The sequence below is a fragment of the Corythoichthys intestinalis genome, chromosome 2 (genome assembly GCF_030265065.1).
Source record: "Corythoichthys intestinalis isolate RoL2023-P3 chromosome 2, ASM3026506v1, whole genome shotgun sequence".
Taxonomy (NCBI): domain Eukaryota; kingdom Metazoa; phylum Chordata; class Actinopteri; order Syngnathiformes; family Syngnathidae; genus Corythoichthys; species Corythoichthys intestinalis.
Window position 1 is genome coordinate 35,521,249 of NC_080396.1, and position 16,004 is coordinate 35,537,252.

General features: G+C 39.1%; 1 protein-coding gene across 1 annotated transcript; it reads left to right on the forward strand.

Moving 5' to 3' along the window:
* The first annotated feature begins 4,162 nt into the window (after positions 1–4,162).
* Positions 4,163–5,512, forward strand: LOC130907544 (transcription factor Sox-1a-like). The gene has a single exon (XM_057822773.1). It carries the CDS (start codon positions 4,402–4,404, stop codon positions 5,401–5,403), a length of 1,002 nt encoding a protein of 333 aa, XP_057678756.1. The 5' UTR covers positions 4,163–4,401; the 3' UTR covers positions 5,404–5,512.
* Positions 5,513–16,004: the final 10,492 nt, after the last annotated feature.

Consider the following 16,004-nt stretch of genomic DNA (forward strand, 5'->3'; position numbering starts at 1 on the left):
ATGTGCAATGTATTTTTGTTTGGTCAAAAGAAAACCACCTTTACCACCTTCGACCTGCCATGTACTTGACCGACATTAAAAAATGGACACATGCTTGTATGAAAAAAACAATTGTGGACCTTCAAGATTTGTGTTTGAGGACCCCTGCGCTAAAGCATGGTTATCAAACTCATTTTAGTCACGTTTAATCTCTTAATAAACTCAGGAATTAATTTTCCCATTGATGATAGCAAGCTGTCCAGGTGTAGAGCTGAAACGAATACTCGAGCAACTCGAGTAACTCGGGTTTAAAAACTGATCCGAGTAATTTTATTCACCTCGAGGAATCATTTAATTTTGCCACTTCCAAGCATCACGTTTTGCCCGGACTACTTTTAATGCGGGACAACGCGCTGACGTCACGTGCATAGAGGAAGAAGCAATATATTTTGTTTTTACTGCAGCCGACAGCCGCTACAAACTACGCCGACGTTGCTAAAAACTACGCCCGCATGATGCTAGTTTGGTAGCAGGTAGTGTCCGATGCGTCTCATAGATATCGCATGCATTTAGGACTAGATGCGAAATGACAGACTCAGCCGCGTCTGGGCAGCGTTAGTAAAGAGCCGCCATCTTTAAGCAATACACTTCTCATCGCTAATAAATACAACGTTACTGTCACTCGGTCACGTAACGTTAGCTCTTCGGAGGGCTAGGTTGTCGATGCGTGGCTAACGTGTCTTACATACAGGTTTTATATAATCTGTAAAAACACAGCGCTGTAGAGTGATGAGGGTGTAAAATTAAAACATAATAAAGCTAAATGTCAGTTTTGACTCAGTAGTCATTGCTGAATAAAACACCAAGTAGCACTGGTCCATACTAATGTGCGCCAATACAGCAGATATCATACATTTATTTTGAACACTGCAAAGACTCAAAATCCTATCAGTACTTACAGTTTAGACTAACTTAAAACTTAACTAGAACTTAATAATAGCTTGACACAAATGGAAATTATATTGAAACACGTAGGAAAAACACATAGCTTTCAAGTGATTTGTGTTATCAGACGTAATTACATTTTTAGGTAAGAAATATGTTTTTTTTTTTTTTTATAAGATCTAGAAGTTTTATGAGTGAAAGCAATGAATTTTTTTTCTACTCACATCTGAGATGCAATTGTTGGCTGTTTTCAATAATGTACATCGAAAATAAAGACATTGATTGACTGAAAATGGTTCAGTATTGGATTAAATGTCTTTTTTTCCTCATGTATATTTATAATTGCTCTTTACCTAAAAAAAAAAATCTTTTATCCGATTACTAGATGAATCGATAGAATTTTCAGTCGATTACTCGATTACTAAAATATTCGATAGCTGCAGCCCTAGTCCTGAGGTAACAAATCACACCCATACCGCAAAGCTTTTGATGTTGGTGTTTTTTCTTGTGTGGTAGATTTGTCAATCAAGTACATTTTTTTCTTTATAAGGTGCATCTGTAATTCACTTGTTGTTATTGTTATTGTTGCAGAGTGGTGTTTTCCCAGCTCCTGCACTACCATCACAGCTATCAAATGTTTTTGGAAATGTTGGATCACGGATGGCCAAGAAATCACACGCCAAAATCGGATGGCACACAACACTCCATAATCTTATCCTGTGGTCTTCACCAAACTCAAAATCTGTATTTGTGAGAAGAAGAGTGATGATGTTCTAAAGGCCAATGAATGACAAGGGCCCTACAAAATTTAAAATCCCCAGCAGGGCAACTATCAAATGTAGAAGCAGTAAGGCCAACAATCTTTCCTACGCAACCTCGAATACACGTTCCCAAAATAACACAGTGTAGGCAAAAATGACTTAATGTGTGTTGCTTGGAAAGCACGGTGGTTTTTAATGAGACTGAAACAACAAGTCTGACTGCATATAGAGCAAGTCAGCAACAGGTCCCCTACAAAGCCAAAATCTCAGAGCTCATGCAAGAAATAACTTTGGTCTAATTCTTTGTCACAATGCCCAAAACAAACCAACAAACAAAAACAATGCGACAAGCTGACGAGCAGTGAGCTGCTCGATCCAGCTACTCAGCAAGCAGCAGGTGCGAGGAAGCACAGAGAGAGCTGACAGACAGCAGCTGAGATTTTTTTAAAGAGAGAACCCAGTAAAATAAAACATACATTTTATTTCATTGTTTGAAGAATAGGTTCTCTAGCAGAAAAGAAGAACACATTGGTTTCGCAGGACCTTAAAAAAAAACCTGCATTATTTTCTTTTTTTATTCCTTTTTACCATATGTTACGGGTGAAATATATTTATCTTATTTAAAAGTTGTTATGTTTTTTTTTATATGATGGCCTTATTTAATCCAGTTGTTCAAATAACGGAAATTAACGGTGACCATGATGATGATGATGAGAAGAAGACATTATTTTTTATTTACTGAAGAAAAAGTGTAGTCTTGCAATTGTAATTCATCAGATATTGTTTATTTTTTCTTTACGCTGTTCATCCAAATGTTACAAATGTCGTTCTGTATAAAATTGTACATATAAATGACAATAAAGTCCACAAAGGTCTAGAAGAAAAAAAGGAGAATTTGTGCTATTGTTTTCGGAATGACAGATGCCATGCAGTTCTTCTCTCTCTGTGTATGTGTGTTAGACATCTTTCTCTCATGTTCACCACAGCTCTGGAAGGAAACAAAAGGGTGCTTTGAATGGCACGTGCTCTGCGCCGTCAGTCAACCGTCTCCTAGCAACAGACAACAGAAATGCACCTGTGGCTCTGAATGGGATAGAAAAAAAAAAAAACATAGTCAAAAGCGCCGGGATTTGGTCAAATATTCCATTTACAACCTGTTTTAAACTAAAAATGTCCAATTGACAATTTGAGACATCTTATTTGTTGGCATTATTCTGAGGTGTACACAATCTTTATTTACGACCAAACTAATTCATGTTTTGTGGAGGCAAATTCCGATCTCTTGAATCAACATAAATTAGGCCAATTAAAAATGTTATCATTATGACTGTTCTTTTGTTTTCAAAAACTTTTTTTTTTTTTTTTAACTGTTATTTTAAATTATTATTATTTTTTTACATCCATTTTGACTGGGTGGGGCTGGCAGCAACCATTCAGAGTTCTACTCAGAAACCACAGGTGTCCAACTTAAGCTCCAGTGCCCATGTCCTGTCTGCCGCATCGTTTTGTATAGCTTGCAAAACTAAATCATTTGGATATGACTTCATGTTTCTTGTTAAAATAAAATTTTAACTAAGCTTTTGTATTCCTCAAAAAAGATTTAGAACATTAAAAAAATAGCAATATTAGTTCTTGAATGAATATTTTCATTTTTAAAAAATAGTTAATTCATTCATTTTTTCATACTCCGTATCCCCCCCACCCCCAAAAAAATCAAGAACACATTTTAAGAAAGGAAATATTTACTGCCTTTTGTAATTGTTTTTTTTTAAATTAAAAATGTTAATTAACACAAAAAAGAAGAGGAACATGAATGAAGAAATGACGAAAAATAAAATAGTATAGGCCTTATTTCCAATTAAAAAAAAAAACATTGATAAATAATAATAATATATAGACAATGTTTCCTCTTAAGAGGCACCTTTTTTTTTTTCTTTAGTTCAACCGTGTCCCTAAACGATCAATTTATTGTCAAATTAATTGTCGATTCAATTGACAATTTATTCGTGGTCATTTATAATCAATTCGTGTATTAGCCCTTGCATTGTGTTCGGGTCAAACTTATTTCAAGTTTGGGTATAAATCAGTTGTACTTTTTACATACCCAAACTTAAAAATACGTCAATCTTGACCCGAAAAAATGTACTACAAAGGTTTATTTCCAGTTAAATCACAGATCAAGTTTGATCTACTTGGAGAAAATGTGGGCATGCATGTATTTAACTCATAACACTTCTAACACAAGAGTTAGGTGATAGCCCGTAAAAAAAGTGAGTTTGGGTTTGACAAAGTGAGACAAAGTGACACCTGCGCCTTAAACGGTATCGAAAATGAAGTTGTTTGAACGTTCGTCGTTTGGATACTCATGCTAAACAAGTTACCTTCGCATATACACAGCCGATGTGACGTCACCACTCTAGCCCGCTCATGCAAATGACGTCCCCGCTCGAGCGTCTCCATTGGCCGCCCTCGCTCATTTAGCGGCTGTCAGCGCGCGCGGCCCGGGCACGCTCGCCAACTTTTTCCAAGCAAAGCTCCGAGCGACTCGGCTCACGCTAGGCTCACGCGTTCTGTCCTCCTGGCGGATGTCAGCGAGAAAGGGCAACGAGGGGAGGTGAGGAGCAAGTTTCCCTGTGAGAGCGCTCTTGCTATTTGTCACTCTTGAGCATCCTCGGGGCGTGGAGGCGGCCTGAACCTGTCCGCCAAGACAAAGTGAATGTACAGCATCATGATGGAGACGGACTTGTACTCCCCCGCCGTGCAGCAGACCAACCCGTCCAACCCTGGGGTGGTCGTCGGTGGCGGAGGCGGCAAAGTCCCCCAAGAGAGAATCAAGAGACCCATGAACGCCTTCATGGTGTGGTCTCGCGGGCAGCGACGAAAGATGGCCCAGGAGAACCCCAAGATGCACAACTCGGAGATCAGCAAGCGACTGGGGGCCGAGTGGAAGGTGATGACCGAGGCCGAGAAGAGGCCCTTCATCGACGAGGCCAAACGGCTGCGGGCCATGCACATGAAGGAACACCCGGACTACAAGTACCGGCCACGGAGGAAGACCAAGACGTTGCTCAAGAAGGACAAGTACTCGCTCGCCGGTGGGCTGCTAGGCAACGCGGCGGTGGGGATGGGAGGCAGCCAGCGGCTGGAGAGCCCCGGCGGGGGGCATCTGGGCTCCAACGCGGGCGTATACACGGCGCACGTCAACGGGTGGCCGAACGGTGCTTACTCGGGACAGGTGGCCGCTGCGGCGGCGGCCGCCCACGCCATGATGCAGGAGGCGCAGCTGGCTTACACGCAACACCCGGCCGGCGCTCACCCGCACCCGCACAACCCGCAGCCCGTGCACAGGTACGACATGAGCGCCTTATCTTACAGCCCCATCTCGAACTCCCAGAGTTACATGAGCGCCTCTCCGCCGGGCTACGGGGGCATCACCGGCTACACGCACCAGCATCACGGCGCCGGATTGTCTCCCGTGTCGGGGGCGATCGGGGCTTCCCTGGTGAAATCGGAGCCGAGCGCGAGCCCTCCGTTGTCCGCGGCGCGACAACCGTGCCCCTCCGGGGACCTGCGGGACATGATCAGCATGTACTTGCCCACCGGGGAAGCGGCGGCGGGTGACTCGTCCGTGCCGGGGCGCCTGCATATGCTCCACGCGCAGCACTACCAGGGGAGCGGCGGCCACGTGAACGGGACGGTTCCTCTGACGCACATTTAAATGTTTTACAAGTACTAAACCGCAACCAAAAATCCAAAGCAGAGGTGGGCCGCTGCTTCTCAAGTGTAAATTGGCGCTAGAGCCAAAAAAGACAAAACAATTGCAATCACCCTGAGCAAAGGTTTTTTTTGTTTTGTTTTGTTTTGTTTCGTGTGTGTTTTTTTTTTTTTTTTTTTTTTTAATTCCAAGTTTGCTTATTTTGTCTGGCCGTGCTTGACGGAGCGCTCACGCTGATTTATTTGAGCTCTAAGTAACAGAGTTAGCCAATTTTTCACACGAATTAAATTATAATCCTCCAGGTCTGTGTTTTCTAAGATTCCCCCCTCCTTTCCTGCCCTTTTTACGTTTGTGTGGAATTTAAGACTCTGGCTGTTTAGCAAACGAGGAAGGCGTGCAAATGTGTTTTGAAAAAGTTTCCAGGCAGCAATATGAATTGATTTAAAATTTTAAACCTTGTGAACACGCTTGAGTCAGTCGCTGTAATTTGATTTTGTTGCTGTAAGTGTTGTTAATGGTGAATAAATATGCCTATTACTGAAAACGTTTTATATGCAATTGTATTATCAGGAAGTAAAGAAACTCAATAATGATTTTACATCATTGGGATATTTATTATTTTTATTAATTCCAAAAATGGTAAACGTGTTCAGCAAAGAACACACACGGAGATTAATGCGAACAATGAGTCTGATTTTATAGTGTTCACTGAGCGTTACTATAAATATTGAGATATTTATTTTTGTCATGAAATGTATAAGTAAAGCTCAGTTGTAATAAAACGTAAAGTGAACATGCCACCGATGCAGTAATGCATGGTGTTTACTTTGCAAAATAGTTTCCTTCATGATGTCTTTTATACTATAGACTATCCATTATTATTTCTGAAGATTTTTTTTCTGTTTTGTTTAAACTATATAAAGGAAGTGAATAGAAAAATTCATTTTCAACTGCTTATGAATAATTGTTGTGTATGACACAATCACAATGAAAAGTTTTTTTTTTAAAAATGATTTTAAAAGTGAGTTTTTTTTAAATACTAAGTACATAGATATGATGTCAATATTATTATTCTAATGACATTTAAACTTCTGAAATTTGTCTCAATTTGATTAAACCAAAACATCACCAAAGAAAATAATGTTTCAGATCCCTTTGTAATATAATCCATGAAAAATTCAGGATAAAAATAGATGTAAATTTCCATAAAGTTTTGCTGTTTAACACACGCTTCCTCTTTTTGTGTCATTAACCAAAGTGTTGGAATGTATCAATGAACAAACTGTAAATATTTTCTTAAATGCTAAATTATAGCAGGTGGGGATAGTTTTAAGCTCTAATACAGTGAGAATAGTTTCTGGCCTCAAGAATTCACCTTTAATTTGGTTCACATTCGTTGAAATGAATTGGCAACGTCACTACCATCATGGTAGTAACACCAGTAATTTTGACCTAATGACAAGTACATATTTCTTTTCATAAAACAAACTTGCGGGCATGTTGTAGAGGCCTCCTTGTTGAAGGCTGTATGGGAAGATGGAACATGAGTGTTTTGTCTGGATGAGAATGGGGATAAGTGTGGTGGCTTTGGCGGGGTTTCCAGGAATGGGGTGGAGGGGTTAATGGGAAGAGGGGAGGTTGTTGGCAGGATACTCCTCCAAGCACTCCCGCCTCTTCAAAAAGCTTTCCTATGAAATCCTTGCTATAATGACCTACATTTTCTTGACAAACAAGTTCAAAATGAACAACAATCGCCCGGCTCGCTCCCGAAATGTCTCATCAGCCGAGAGACCTCATGAGCACAACCAAAGAGCGTGCATGCCCTATACTGGCTACAGGCAACAATAAGTCTTCAATTAATTAATGTAATCAATCAGCCCTCAGACAAAACATAAAAAATCGGGCCGTGAAGGGCTATGCGTATATATCCCTAAAATATACCTATCAATTTCCTTGTGATCTGTCCATGAATAATGAAGGGACAGCAATTTTAGGCCCACAATTAACTAATTAATGAACAATGAGACAAAAAAAAAAAAAAAAAAAATCCTGCTCCGAGGATCAATGCATTGCTGAAATACACCTACCAAATTTCATTCTGAGCCGTCCAATAATAATGAAGGATTAGGAATGTTAGTGAGTGTCCTTTCTAAGAAGAAAAAGAACAACAACAAAACAAAGCGTGAGTTAAAAAAAAAAAAAAAAAAAAAAAATATATATATATATATATATATATAATATATATATATATATAATATATATATAATATATATATATATATATATATATATATATATATATATTGTATATGGGTTAGTGGTAGTTCTGAGATTTGCCTTGGTTTTTTTGGGGGGGGTAATTTTGACTCAATTACATTAATATGGAAACATTTGAACCAATTATTTAATTATTTATGGTGGGGGTTGGGTGCAAATGTACAGTAATGTGCACAGTATAATAAGAAATCAACAGTCAGAACAATTGACAAAATTTTTGCTGATTGTTTTTTCGTTACCGTATAAATACTTTTGCACCCAATTTAAGGTAATTATTTTAAAATCACCTTAATCTGTAAAATGCCGTTGTTGATTAATTTATCTGTCATCTGCTGTAAAGTTTTACATTTTAAAGTTGCATGATTGATCTCTCCACATTAAATGTGAGTTATTCTTTTCTTATTTTCTCAACATTCAAGAAAAAGTTCTTACAGATTACACTCAATTAATTTTTATACTGATAAATTTTACCCCAAAAGTCATAACTGATTATTACGACTAGATCAATTAAATGAATATTAATGCAGTATGTAACAGTAATGTACTATTGAGTTTACTTCAATAACTTTTCCAGTATTCTTATTCATATATATCTATATCTATACTTACTTTTCGAAACATCATCAGAGAAAAGTTCTATAAGTACTGCTCATTTTGAAAATACAGACTGGATATACTGTGTGTGAGGTATTTCTCAAAGTGTGGCAGTGCAGCACCGCCAACCAAAAATCTTCCTCCAAAGGCACAGATGAAGAAGAAATGAGCCGAGCGGTCACTGAAATGGCGTCAAGTTTTACGTCCTTAGCAAGAGAGTCGCCAGTTTCGACAGAACAAATACTCTTGTCACCTAAAACGTATTTGGCACAACAATGATGCAATGAAAGAATAATAAGCGCAAAATGCTGAACTGAAAATTTAATAGACCTACTACAGTATGATATCTACAGGAAGCCTTTAAAAATTGCAGTTTAAAAAATACCACAACAAAAAACAAACATGGGTTAATGTTTTCTTTTTTTTTTTTTTTTTAGATAAGCAGTCCTTTTTTCTTGTGCATTTGATCATCACGTTATTAATACCAATCAGTTTCAGAGACATGGACTTAATATTTCAGGTCTTGCAAATAAGTCAGTATCAGTTTTCATTTTTCTGGCTAAACATCTTGTTTGCATAATGCACTTGTTTGTATGGCCCCCAGCCAAATGTTGTTTTTTCAGCATACTAACTGTTATGTTAAACACCATTGATCGATACCTAGAAACCAAAAGGTATGTGTGTGGAGGTGGGGAGGTAAGTAAGCATTTGATTTACTTATGGATGCACTTCATTTAAATGTGTGTTTTGTGCAAAAAAGTGTTTTTTTCCCCTCAGTGCTCCGAAACGCTCTTTTTATTTGGGCTTTGAGTATGTTCAATAACTTATGATGGTTATATTGCCAGTATTGGCCACATAATTTTGCATGAGTTGAAGTAGAAATACCCATGTTTTTCCTCCCATGACAGTCCTTTAAGTTCTCTATAGTACAATGATCACACTGGAACTCAAAACCTCATCAACCTCATTAGGGCGAAATAGTTTGCAGTGATGTCATGTAATCATGACGTTGTCAGCTGATGCAATACCTTTCGCCCCACACCATTTGGGGTTCACAATTGGACCTTGCTCCTCTGCCATCCCACACCCCCCATTCCTACACGCGCCTAGTGTCCTAAACAGGGATAATCGGCGTCAGTTTATCACGCCTACGCATATTCCCCCCTTCTCCTCCTATAAAAGCCTTCACCTCCATGGTTGGACGCGGTCCTGTCACGGGAGATTACGGGGGGGCCGATTGCACGAGACCGAATGTGGCGCGTGGAGATTAGTGGGGCCGCCATTGAAAATAGCAACGGGGCAGACAAATTCTACATGAGGCGGCCTTATCGTGCAATTACACGTTGACACGTTTTAACCATTTTCCTGCCTCCTAATCCGAGAGCCCCCCTCCCACTTCTAAAAAGAGAACTACTGGTGTTGCTTGCTGCCTGACTCCCTCCATTACCCTGATGCTTCACTTTGTTTTCTCACGGCTAGACAAGACAGTCACGGTTACCTATGATTTGTTGCCGGTCTAAACTGTCTCTCCAAAGTAATGAAAAACACAAGAACCTCAATCCGTCTGATGACATCAACGATAATTTAATGTTCATCTTGAATGGCCCATCAGAGAATCTCCCAGTAGCTCAAAACCGAGTAACTGATTGTTCCCTTATGAGCTGCTGGGTTTCCGCCACCTTGACGGGTTTAACCAAGTCAGCAAACATCAGATGGAGCGCAGTGAGTGTTGTTTCACCATGTTGTTCAATTCAATTAAAGCCTTTAGTGACAATCAATTAGGAGTACCCCCTAGATCTCCCAGGGGGGTTATAATCATCGTGCGCCATCTGTTTACTGGGGGACTGGGGAGCCCCGCTCAGGAGTAACAAGTACTGTACTGCTGGGTCAAAACAGTGACAAATTAACAGAGGGAAAAACATTCAATATAAATATGAAAGGGTAAATGACAAACTAATGAGCAAATGACAAACTAATGAGTGAAGCCATCACCAATGTGTAAATGCCCAATCCAGTGAAATCTTATTCATAAAAGGATTGCAACCACATTTTTGTAGTTTTTATTTACAGTATATGCCGTTATTTTTCTATTAATTTGTACATATTATAAATTGTATTTAAAGAAAGCTTTATTTTTGTAACATTTTTGTTGTGATTCTACATACCTATAATTGCTAAAAGTTGAAATAGACAAGTAACTTAATATTCATTTATATACAGTGGGGCAAATAAGTATTTAGTCAACCACCAATTGTGCAAGTTCTCCCACCTGAAAATATTAGAGAGGCCTGTAATTGTCAACATGGGTAAACCTCAACCATGAGAGACAGAATGTGGAAAAAAACAGAAAATCACATTGTTTAATTTTTAAAGAATTTATTTCCAAATTAGAGTGGAAAATAAGTATAGACCCTACCCACCGACGTCACAAAACCACGTGCTCGCTGTATGGTTCCGCCCACTTGTCCGTCATTTTGTCTCTGTATTAGCATTGGTTTCAATTGATCGGGGAATTTAAAATGCATTTCATGCTTTCTGATGCCGTAAACTCACTGGATGTGTTGCATAAAAGGCGTTATGTGGAAAAGCTTCGTTCTATACAGTCGCCAGATCCATATTTGATGCCCAAATCGATGTTTTTCGACCCACTGTCTTCGCCCTGGCTGCCTGACATCTGCTACGCTGATATTTACAATTATCTTGTCCACACAAAATCAGTCTATTCTCACTAAAATTTGAAAAACTTCAAGAGCTTGGAGGCTTATAAATACTTCGTTGCTGGTTGGGTGAAACAGGTCCTCGTCCACGAAAATTCGGCAGGAATCTATCTTGTGCTTGGAAAGGTGAGTTACGAAATTTTCAATTCAAAATCTTTTGTTATTGCTAACATCCACTGTCAAGTCTAATGTATTTCATGTCGTTTGTCAATGGAGTTAAGGCTTTTAATGTTTATATGGTTTAGCGATAGCACTCTCACTACATACATACGTGTATGTTGTCGGCGATTAGCCTAGCAATGATCTTAATTGTGGTTATTTGTCAGCCCAAAACCCTCTAAGTATATCTTAAATGCATCTTACCGGATATAAAATGACTACTACATAGTCTGTGGTGATTTTTTGGTGCCCAGTTTTCACGTCGAATTGCAGCCGTCCATTTCGCTCTCCTCTTTGGATCCCTCGGAATACGGTAAAACTTCAAGTCTCTCCTTCCATCTTCTCTGTTAGTGCAACCAACAGCCACACACGCCTTCACCATTTTGATTATTAATGTTAAGGAGCAGAAAAACACGCCGTAAATAGGAGGAATGTACGTAGCCGTAACAGGTTAACACTATGTTTTGACGGACAATTGGGCGGTACCATTCAGGAGAGCGGAGTTGTGACGTCACGTGGGTAGGGTCTATATGGTCAGCAAGCTTTCTGGCTATAAACCAAAATAGAACCTTTTGGTAGAAATACAGGTTCTCGTGTTTGGAAGAGAAAAAATACTGAATTGCATCCAAAGAACACCATACCCACTGTGAAGCATGAGGGTGGAAACATCATGCTTTGCGGCTGTTTTTCTGCAAAGGGACCAGGACGACTGATCTGTGTAAAGGAAAGAATGAATGGGGCCATGTATTGAGAGATTATGAGTGAAAATCTCCTTCCATCAGCAAGGGCATTGAAGATGAGACGTGGCTGGGTCTTTCAGCATCACAATGATCCAAAACACACAGCCAGGGTAACAAAGGAGTGGCTTCGTAAGAAGCATTTCAAGGTCCTGGATTTGCCTAGCCAGTCTCCAGATCTCAACCCCATAGAAAATCTGTGGAGGGAGTTGAAAGTCTGTGTTGCCCAATGACAGCCCCAAAACATCACTGCTCTAGAGGAGATCTGCATGGATGAATGGGCCAAATACCAGCAACAGTGTGTGAAAAGCTTGTGAAGAGTTACAGAAAACGTTTGGCCTCCGTTATTGCCAACAAAGGGTACATAACAAAGTATTGAGATGAACTTTTGGTATTGACCAAATACTTATTTTCCACCATGATTTGCAAATGCATTATTTAAAAATCAAACAATGTGATTTTCTGTTTTTTTTCCACATTCTGTCTCTCATGGTTGAGGTTTACCCATGTTGACAATTACAGGCCTCTCTCATACCTGTCAACCTCCAAGGCTCCATGGCCTTACAAACTGCCGTATTTTTCCTTACAAAACACAAAAAAACCTTACACCATTTTTTTTCCAAAGGCGTTTATTTATGTACATAGTTGGACATTTATTAATTATAACCAGATTAACATTTTTCTATTTTACACTAATGTCATTATAATCTTCTATACACACAAATTACTTGCTTAATAAATTACGTAAACAAGTGTTGCTTTAACTACTACTGTGCTCTTTGCTGTATGCTACTGTTGCCTTCTTTGCTAAAACTAGCATATCTTTTGATGGGACAAAGTCACAACATTTGCCATCATAGTTCATCTTCACTTGCAAATATGCAACAAGTGTATCTTCTGACATGCTCTTTCTGTATTCTGTGTTGATTTTTCTCACAAGTGAGAACACTCTTTCACTATCTGCATTGCTATGTGGGAGGCACAGCAAACATGGAAAAGAGTTTCCATAACTCAGGAAATCTCTGCACTCCCAGTGATGTGGTCTGCTTTAGAATACCTGTCCAGTAGCTGTCAGTTTGCACGGAATTTGGTTTGGTCATAAGTTGCAGATCATCCCATTCCTCTTTCAATTGTTCAAAATCAACATTGCATCCAAACTTTTCTGCCAGCCTAACAACACGAGTATAATCCAGTGCATCAGTCTTTTTTGGATCCAGCACTACTAAATCCTGTGGCACTTCATCCTCAAATGGAAATTTTGCTAGCATTTTTCGTACTGTTGCTTCGTAGAATGATCGTACACAATCAAAGAACTTCTTTTGTATAGAAGGTGTGATGTCATGTTTTTCACAGTCAGCTAGGAGGGATTTAACAGCCATTCCAACTGCAAGCCTGTCATCTGCATGCTTTATATCTCTGTTTGTGAAGTCCACATCTGCCAACTTTGTGCAGCTCTGGATGTGTGGCATTTGCACAAACTTTACTAAGAAGACATGGAGGAGTCTGTCCATTTCTGTCAGTAAGTCTCCTATTACACATTTCTCTGCCTGGAAAATTACATTAAATTTGTTCATTTGGGGAAGGACAAAGGACAGGAAGTGCAGCACCAAATCAGTCATTGGATCTTGCAGCCTCTCGTTGATTGTCTTCACTTTGCCTGCTTTTTCAACATCCTTGTGGCTGGCAAAGTAGCTTTTCAGGGCAGGCAGTTGGTTTATAGTCCTGTCAACCACTTTTTCAAGGGAGAGCCATCTAGTGGGGCAATGTTTTAGAATTTTTTCCACATCGACCTCAGCAAATTGTTGAAATTCCTTAAATTCTTCAATACGTTTTGAGCTGTGATGGAAAAAATAAAAAATGTCCACTAACAAGTCGTCCACCTTAAATGGTAGCTGCTTAACACCATCTTTTACACGCAGGCTAGCTAGATGGCAAACACAGCCAATGCTAAATATGTTTGGATTTTTCTCCTTCAGTCTTGTTAAAAAGGAATCCTTCGAGCCCACCATGGTGTTGCAGTTATCACTCGCAAATCCTACAATGTTGCTCCATGGAATGTTGTTGCTGGTCACATAATCTTCCACAACTTGAAAAATAGTTGAGGCAGTTCCCGACTTGAGGGCTGGTAGATCAAGAAGCCTGGTCACCACGGCTTTCCCATCAACAAAATGGGCCAGAATAACTAGTCGTTTGTTGCAGTTGCGGTCATTGCTTTCGTCGATCATAAGTGTGAAAGGCTGTGTTCTACACTTCTCAATAACCGGATCAGTGAAGGCAGGGGCAAGGCAGCCTTTAACTATCATGGTGGTCTTGGTCCGCCTGCAGGCAAATTCCTGAAACATATTAAAAAATAAACATGAATTAGTACAAATTTATATTAGATTATTTTAACCAAGCTCATTGTAACTAAGAAACTTTAATATGAGTATGCTGCAAAATTATAAACAAATATTCCGAAAAAAAATTCTGTAACATTTTTTTATTTAATTTAACTAAAATATCAATCCATAATGCTTGTAATTTGAATTTTTAAATAAGAAGAGAGATTTTAAAAAATCGTTAGCATTTTTTTTTTTATATTAATCCAAGGTAAAATATCATTGATATTTTTATTTGATATTGATCATTGATATTTTAAAAATTAAATTACAAGCATGCAGCAATGCTTGTAATTTAATTTTCATAAAAGGGACAGAAAAGCCTACAAACCTTTGCAGCCTTGTAATTTGGAAACATGTTTTTCACAAGCAATGTGAAGTAGTCGGCAACTGTTGGACGTACGTTGTGCTCTGCGATGAAATGGCAAAACATCACTTCTGCAGCTGTTGAGGAGTCTTCTGGTTCTTTTTTAGGAGCAAAATGAACATCTATTGATCTGTAGGTTTTCGAGACGGCTACGTTTTCAGCGTGCTTCTTAGTATCAAAACGAGTCTTTAAATCCTAGAAAGCGGTGGCAGCCACTTTCACGTCCTTTTTGCAAGCGACAGAATAAGAATATTCCACACCTTTCTTCGAAGCTTGTATTAATCCCTCGTATCGTCCTGACATTTGCTCCCATTCTTTTTGATGTTTACCTCTTCCATTTACCTTACGGCGTTTTGATTCAGGTTCAGACATTGCGACTTGATAATTGTATCCAAAAAATGGTTTAAAACTACGTTGCACTTGTGCTTTCGTTTTGTTCACATGCAATCGGAATGATGCTCTGGGAAAAACCAAGGCGGCAAACGCATGCGCACAGTAGCATGAAACCACTCGCTTCGTTTGCGCCGAAAAAATAATACGGAATGGAGGCTACCGCGGCAAACTCTTTTGATTTACCGTTACGTGATATTCGATGCGTACCGACTGGTACCCATAATTGACAAATTGGCGATTTTCCGTACAGATTTTCTTGTACGCCATACACATCTTAAATTGCACAAAAACCGTACTTTGTACGGCAAAAACGTACAGGTTGACAGGTTTGCTCTCTGATCTTTTCAAGTAGGAGAACTTGCATAATTAGTGGTTGACTAAATACTTATTTGCCCCACTGTATATATATTTTTAATAATCCCAAAGGGTTTTTTGAAGTTTTACTCTTCTACAATGTTATGATAAAGTATCTGAACCATTTGGAATTTCTCACATTTCTGCATAAAATCACCATTAAATGTGATGTGATCTTTGTCAAAATCACACAGATGTAAAAGCAACGCCTGCTTGAACTGAAACCACCCAAACATTTATAGGTTTTCATATTTTAATGAGGGTAGCATGCAACCAATGACAGTAGGGGGAAAAAATAAGTACTTGAACCCTCTGCCTAAGAAGACTTAAGGAGCAGTTGAAACCATTTTTTTACCAAACAATTTAAGTCAGGTGTGTGCCTAATCACTGATGAGTGGTTTAAGGCTGCCCTGCACACGATAAAACACATACTGTACCTCGTAAGAATTGTCTTGATGATGAGAAGCATTGTCTGATGTGGATTATGGCTAGGTCAAAAGAGCTGTCTGAAGACCAGCAATCAAAGATTGTTGTTTTGTTTAAAGCTGGAAAAGGATACAAAATCATCTGTAAAAGTCTGGATGTTCATCAATCGACAGTCAGAGAAGTGATCTACAAATGGAGAGAGT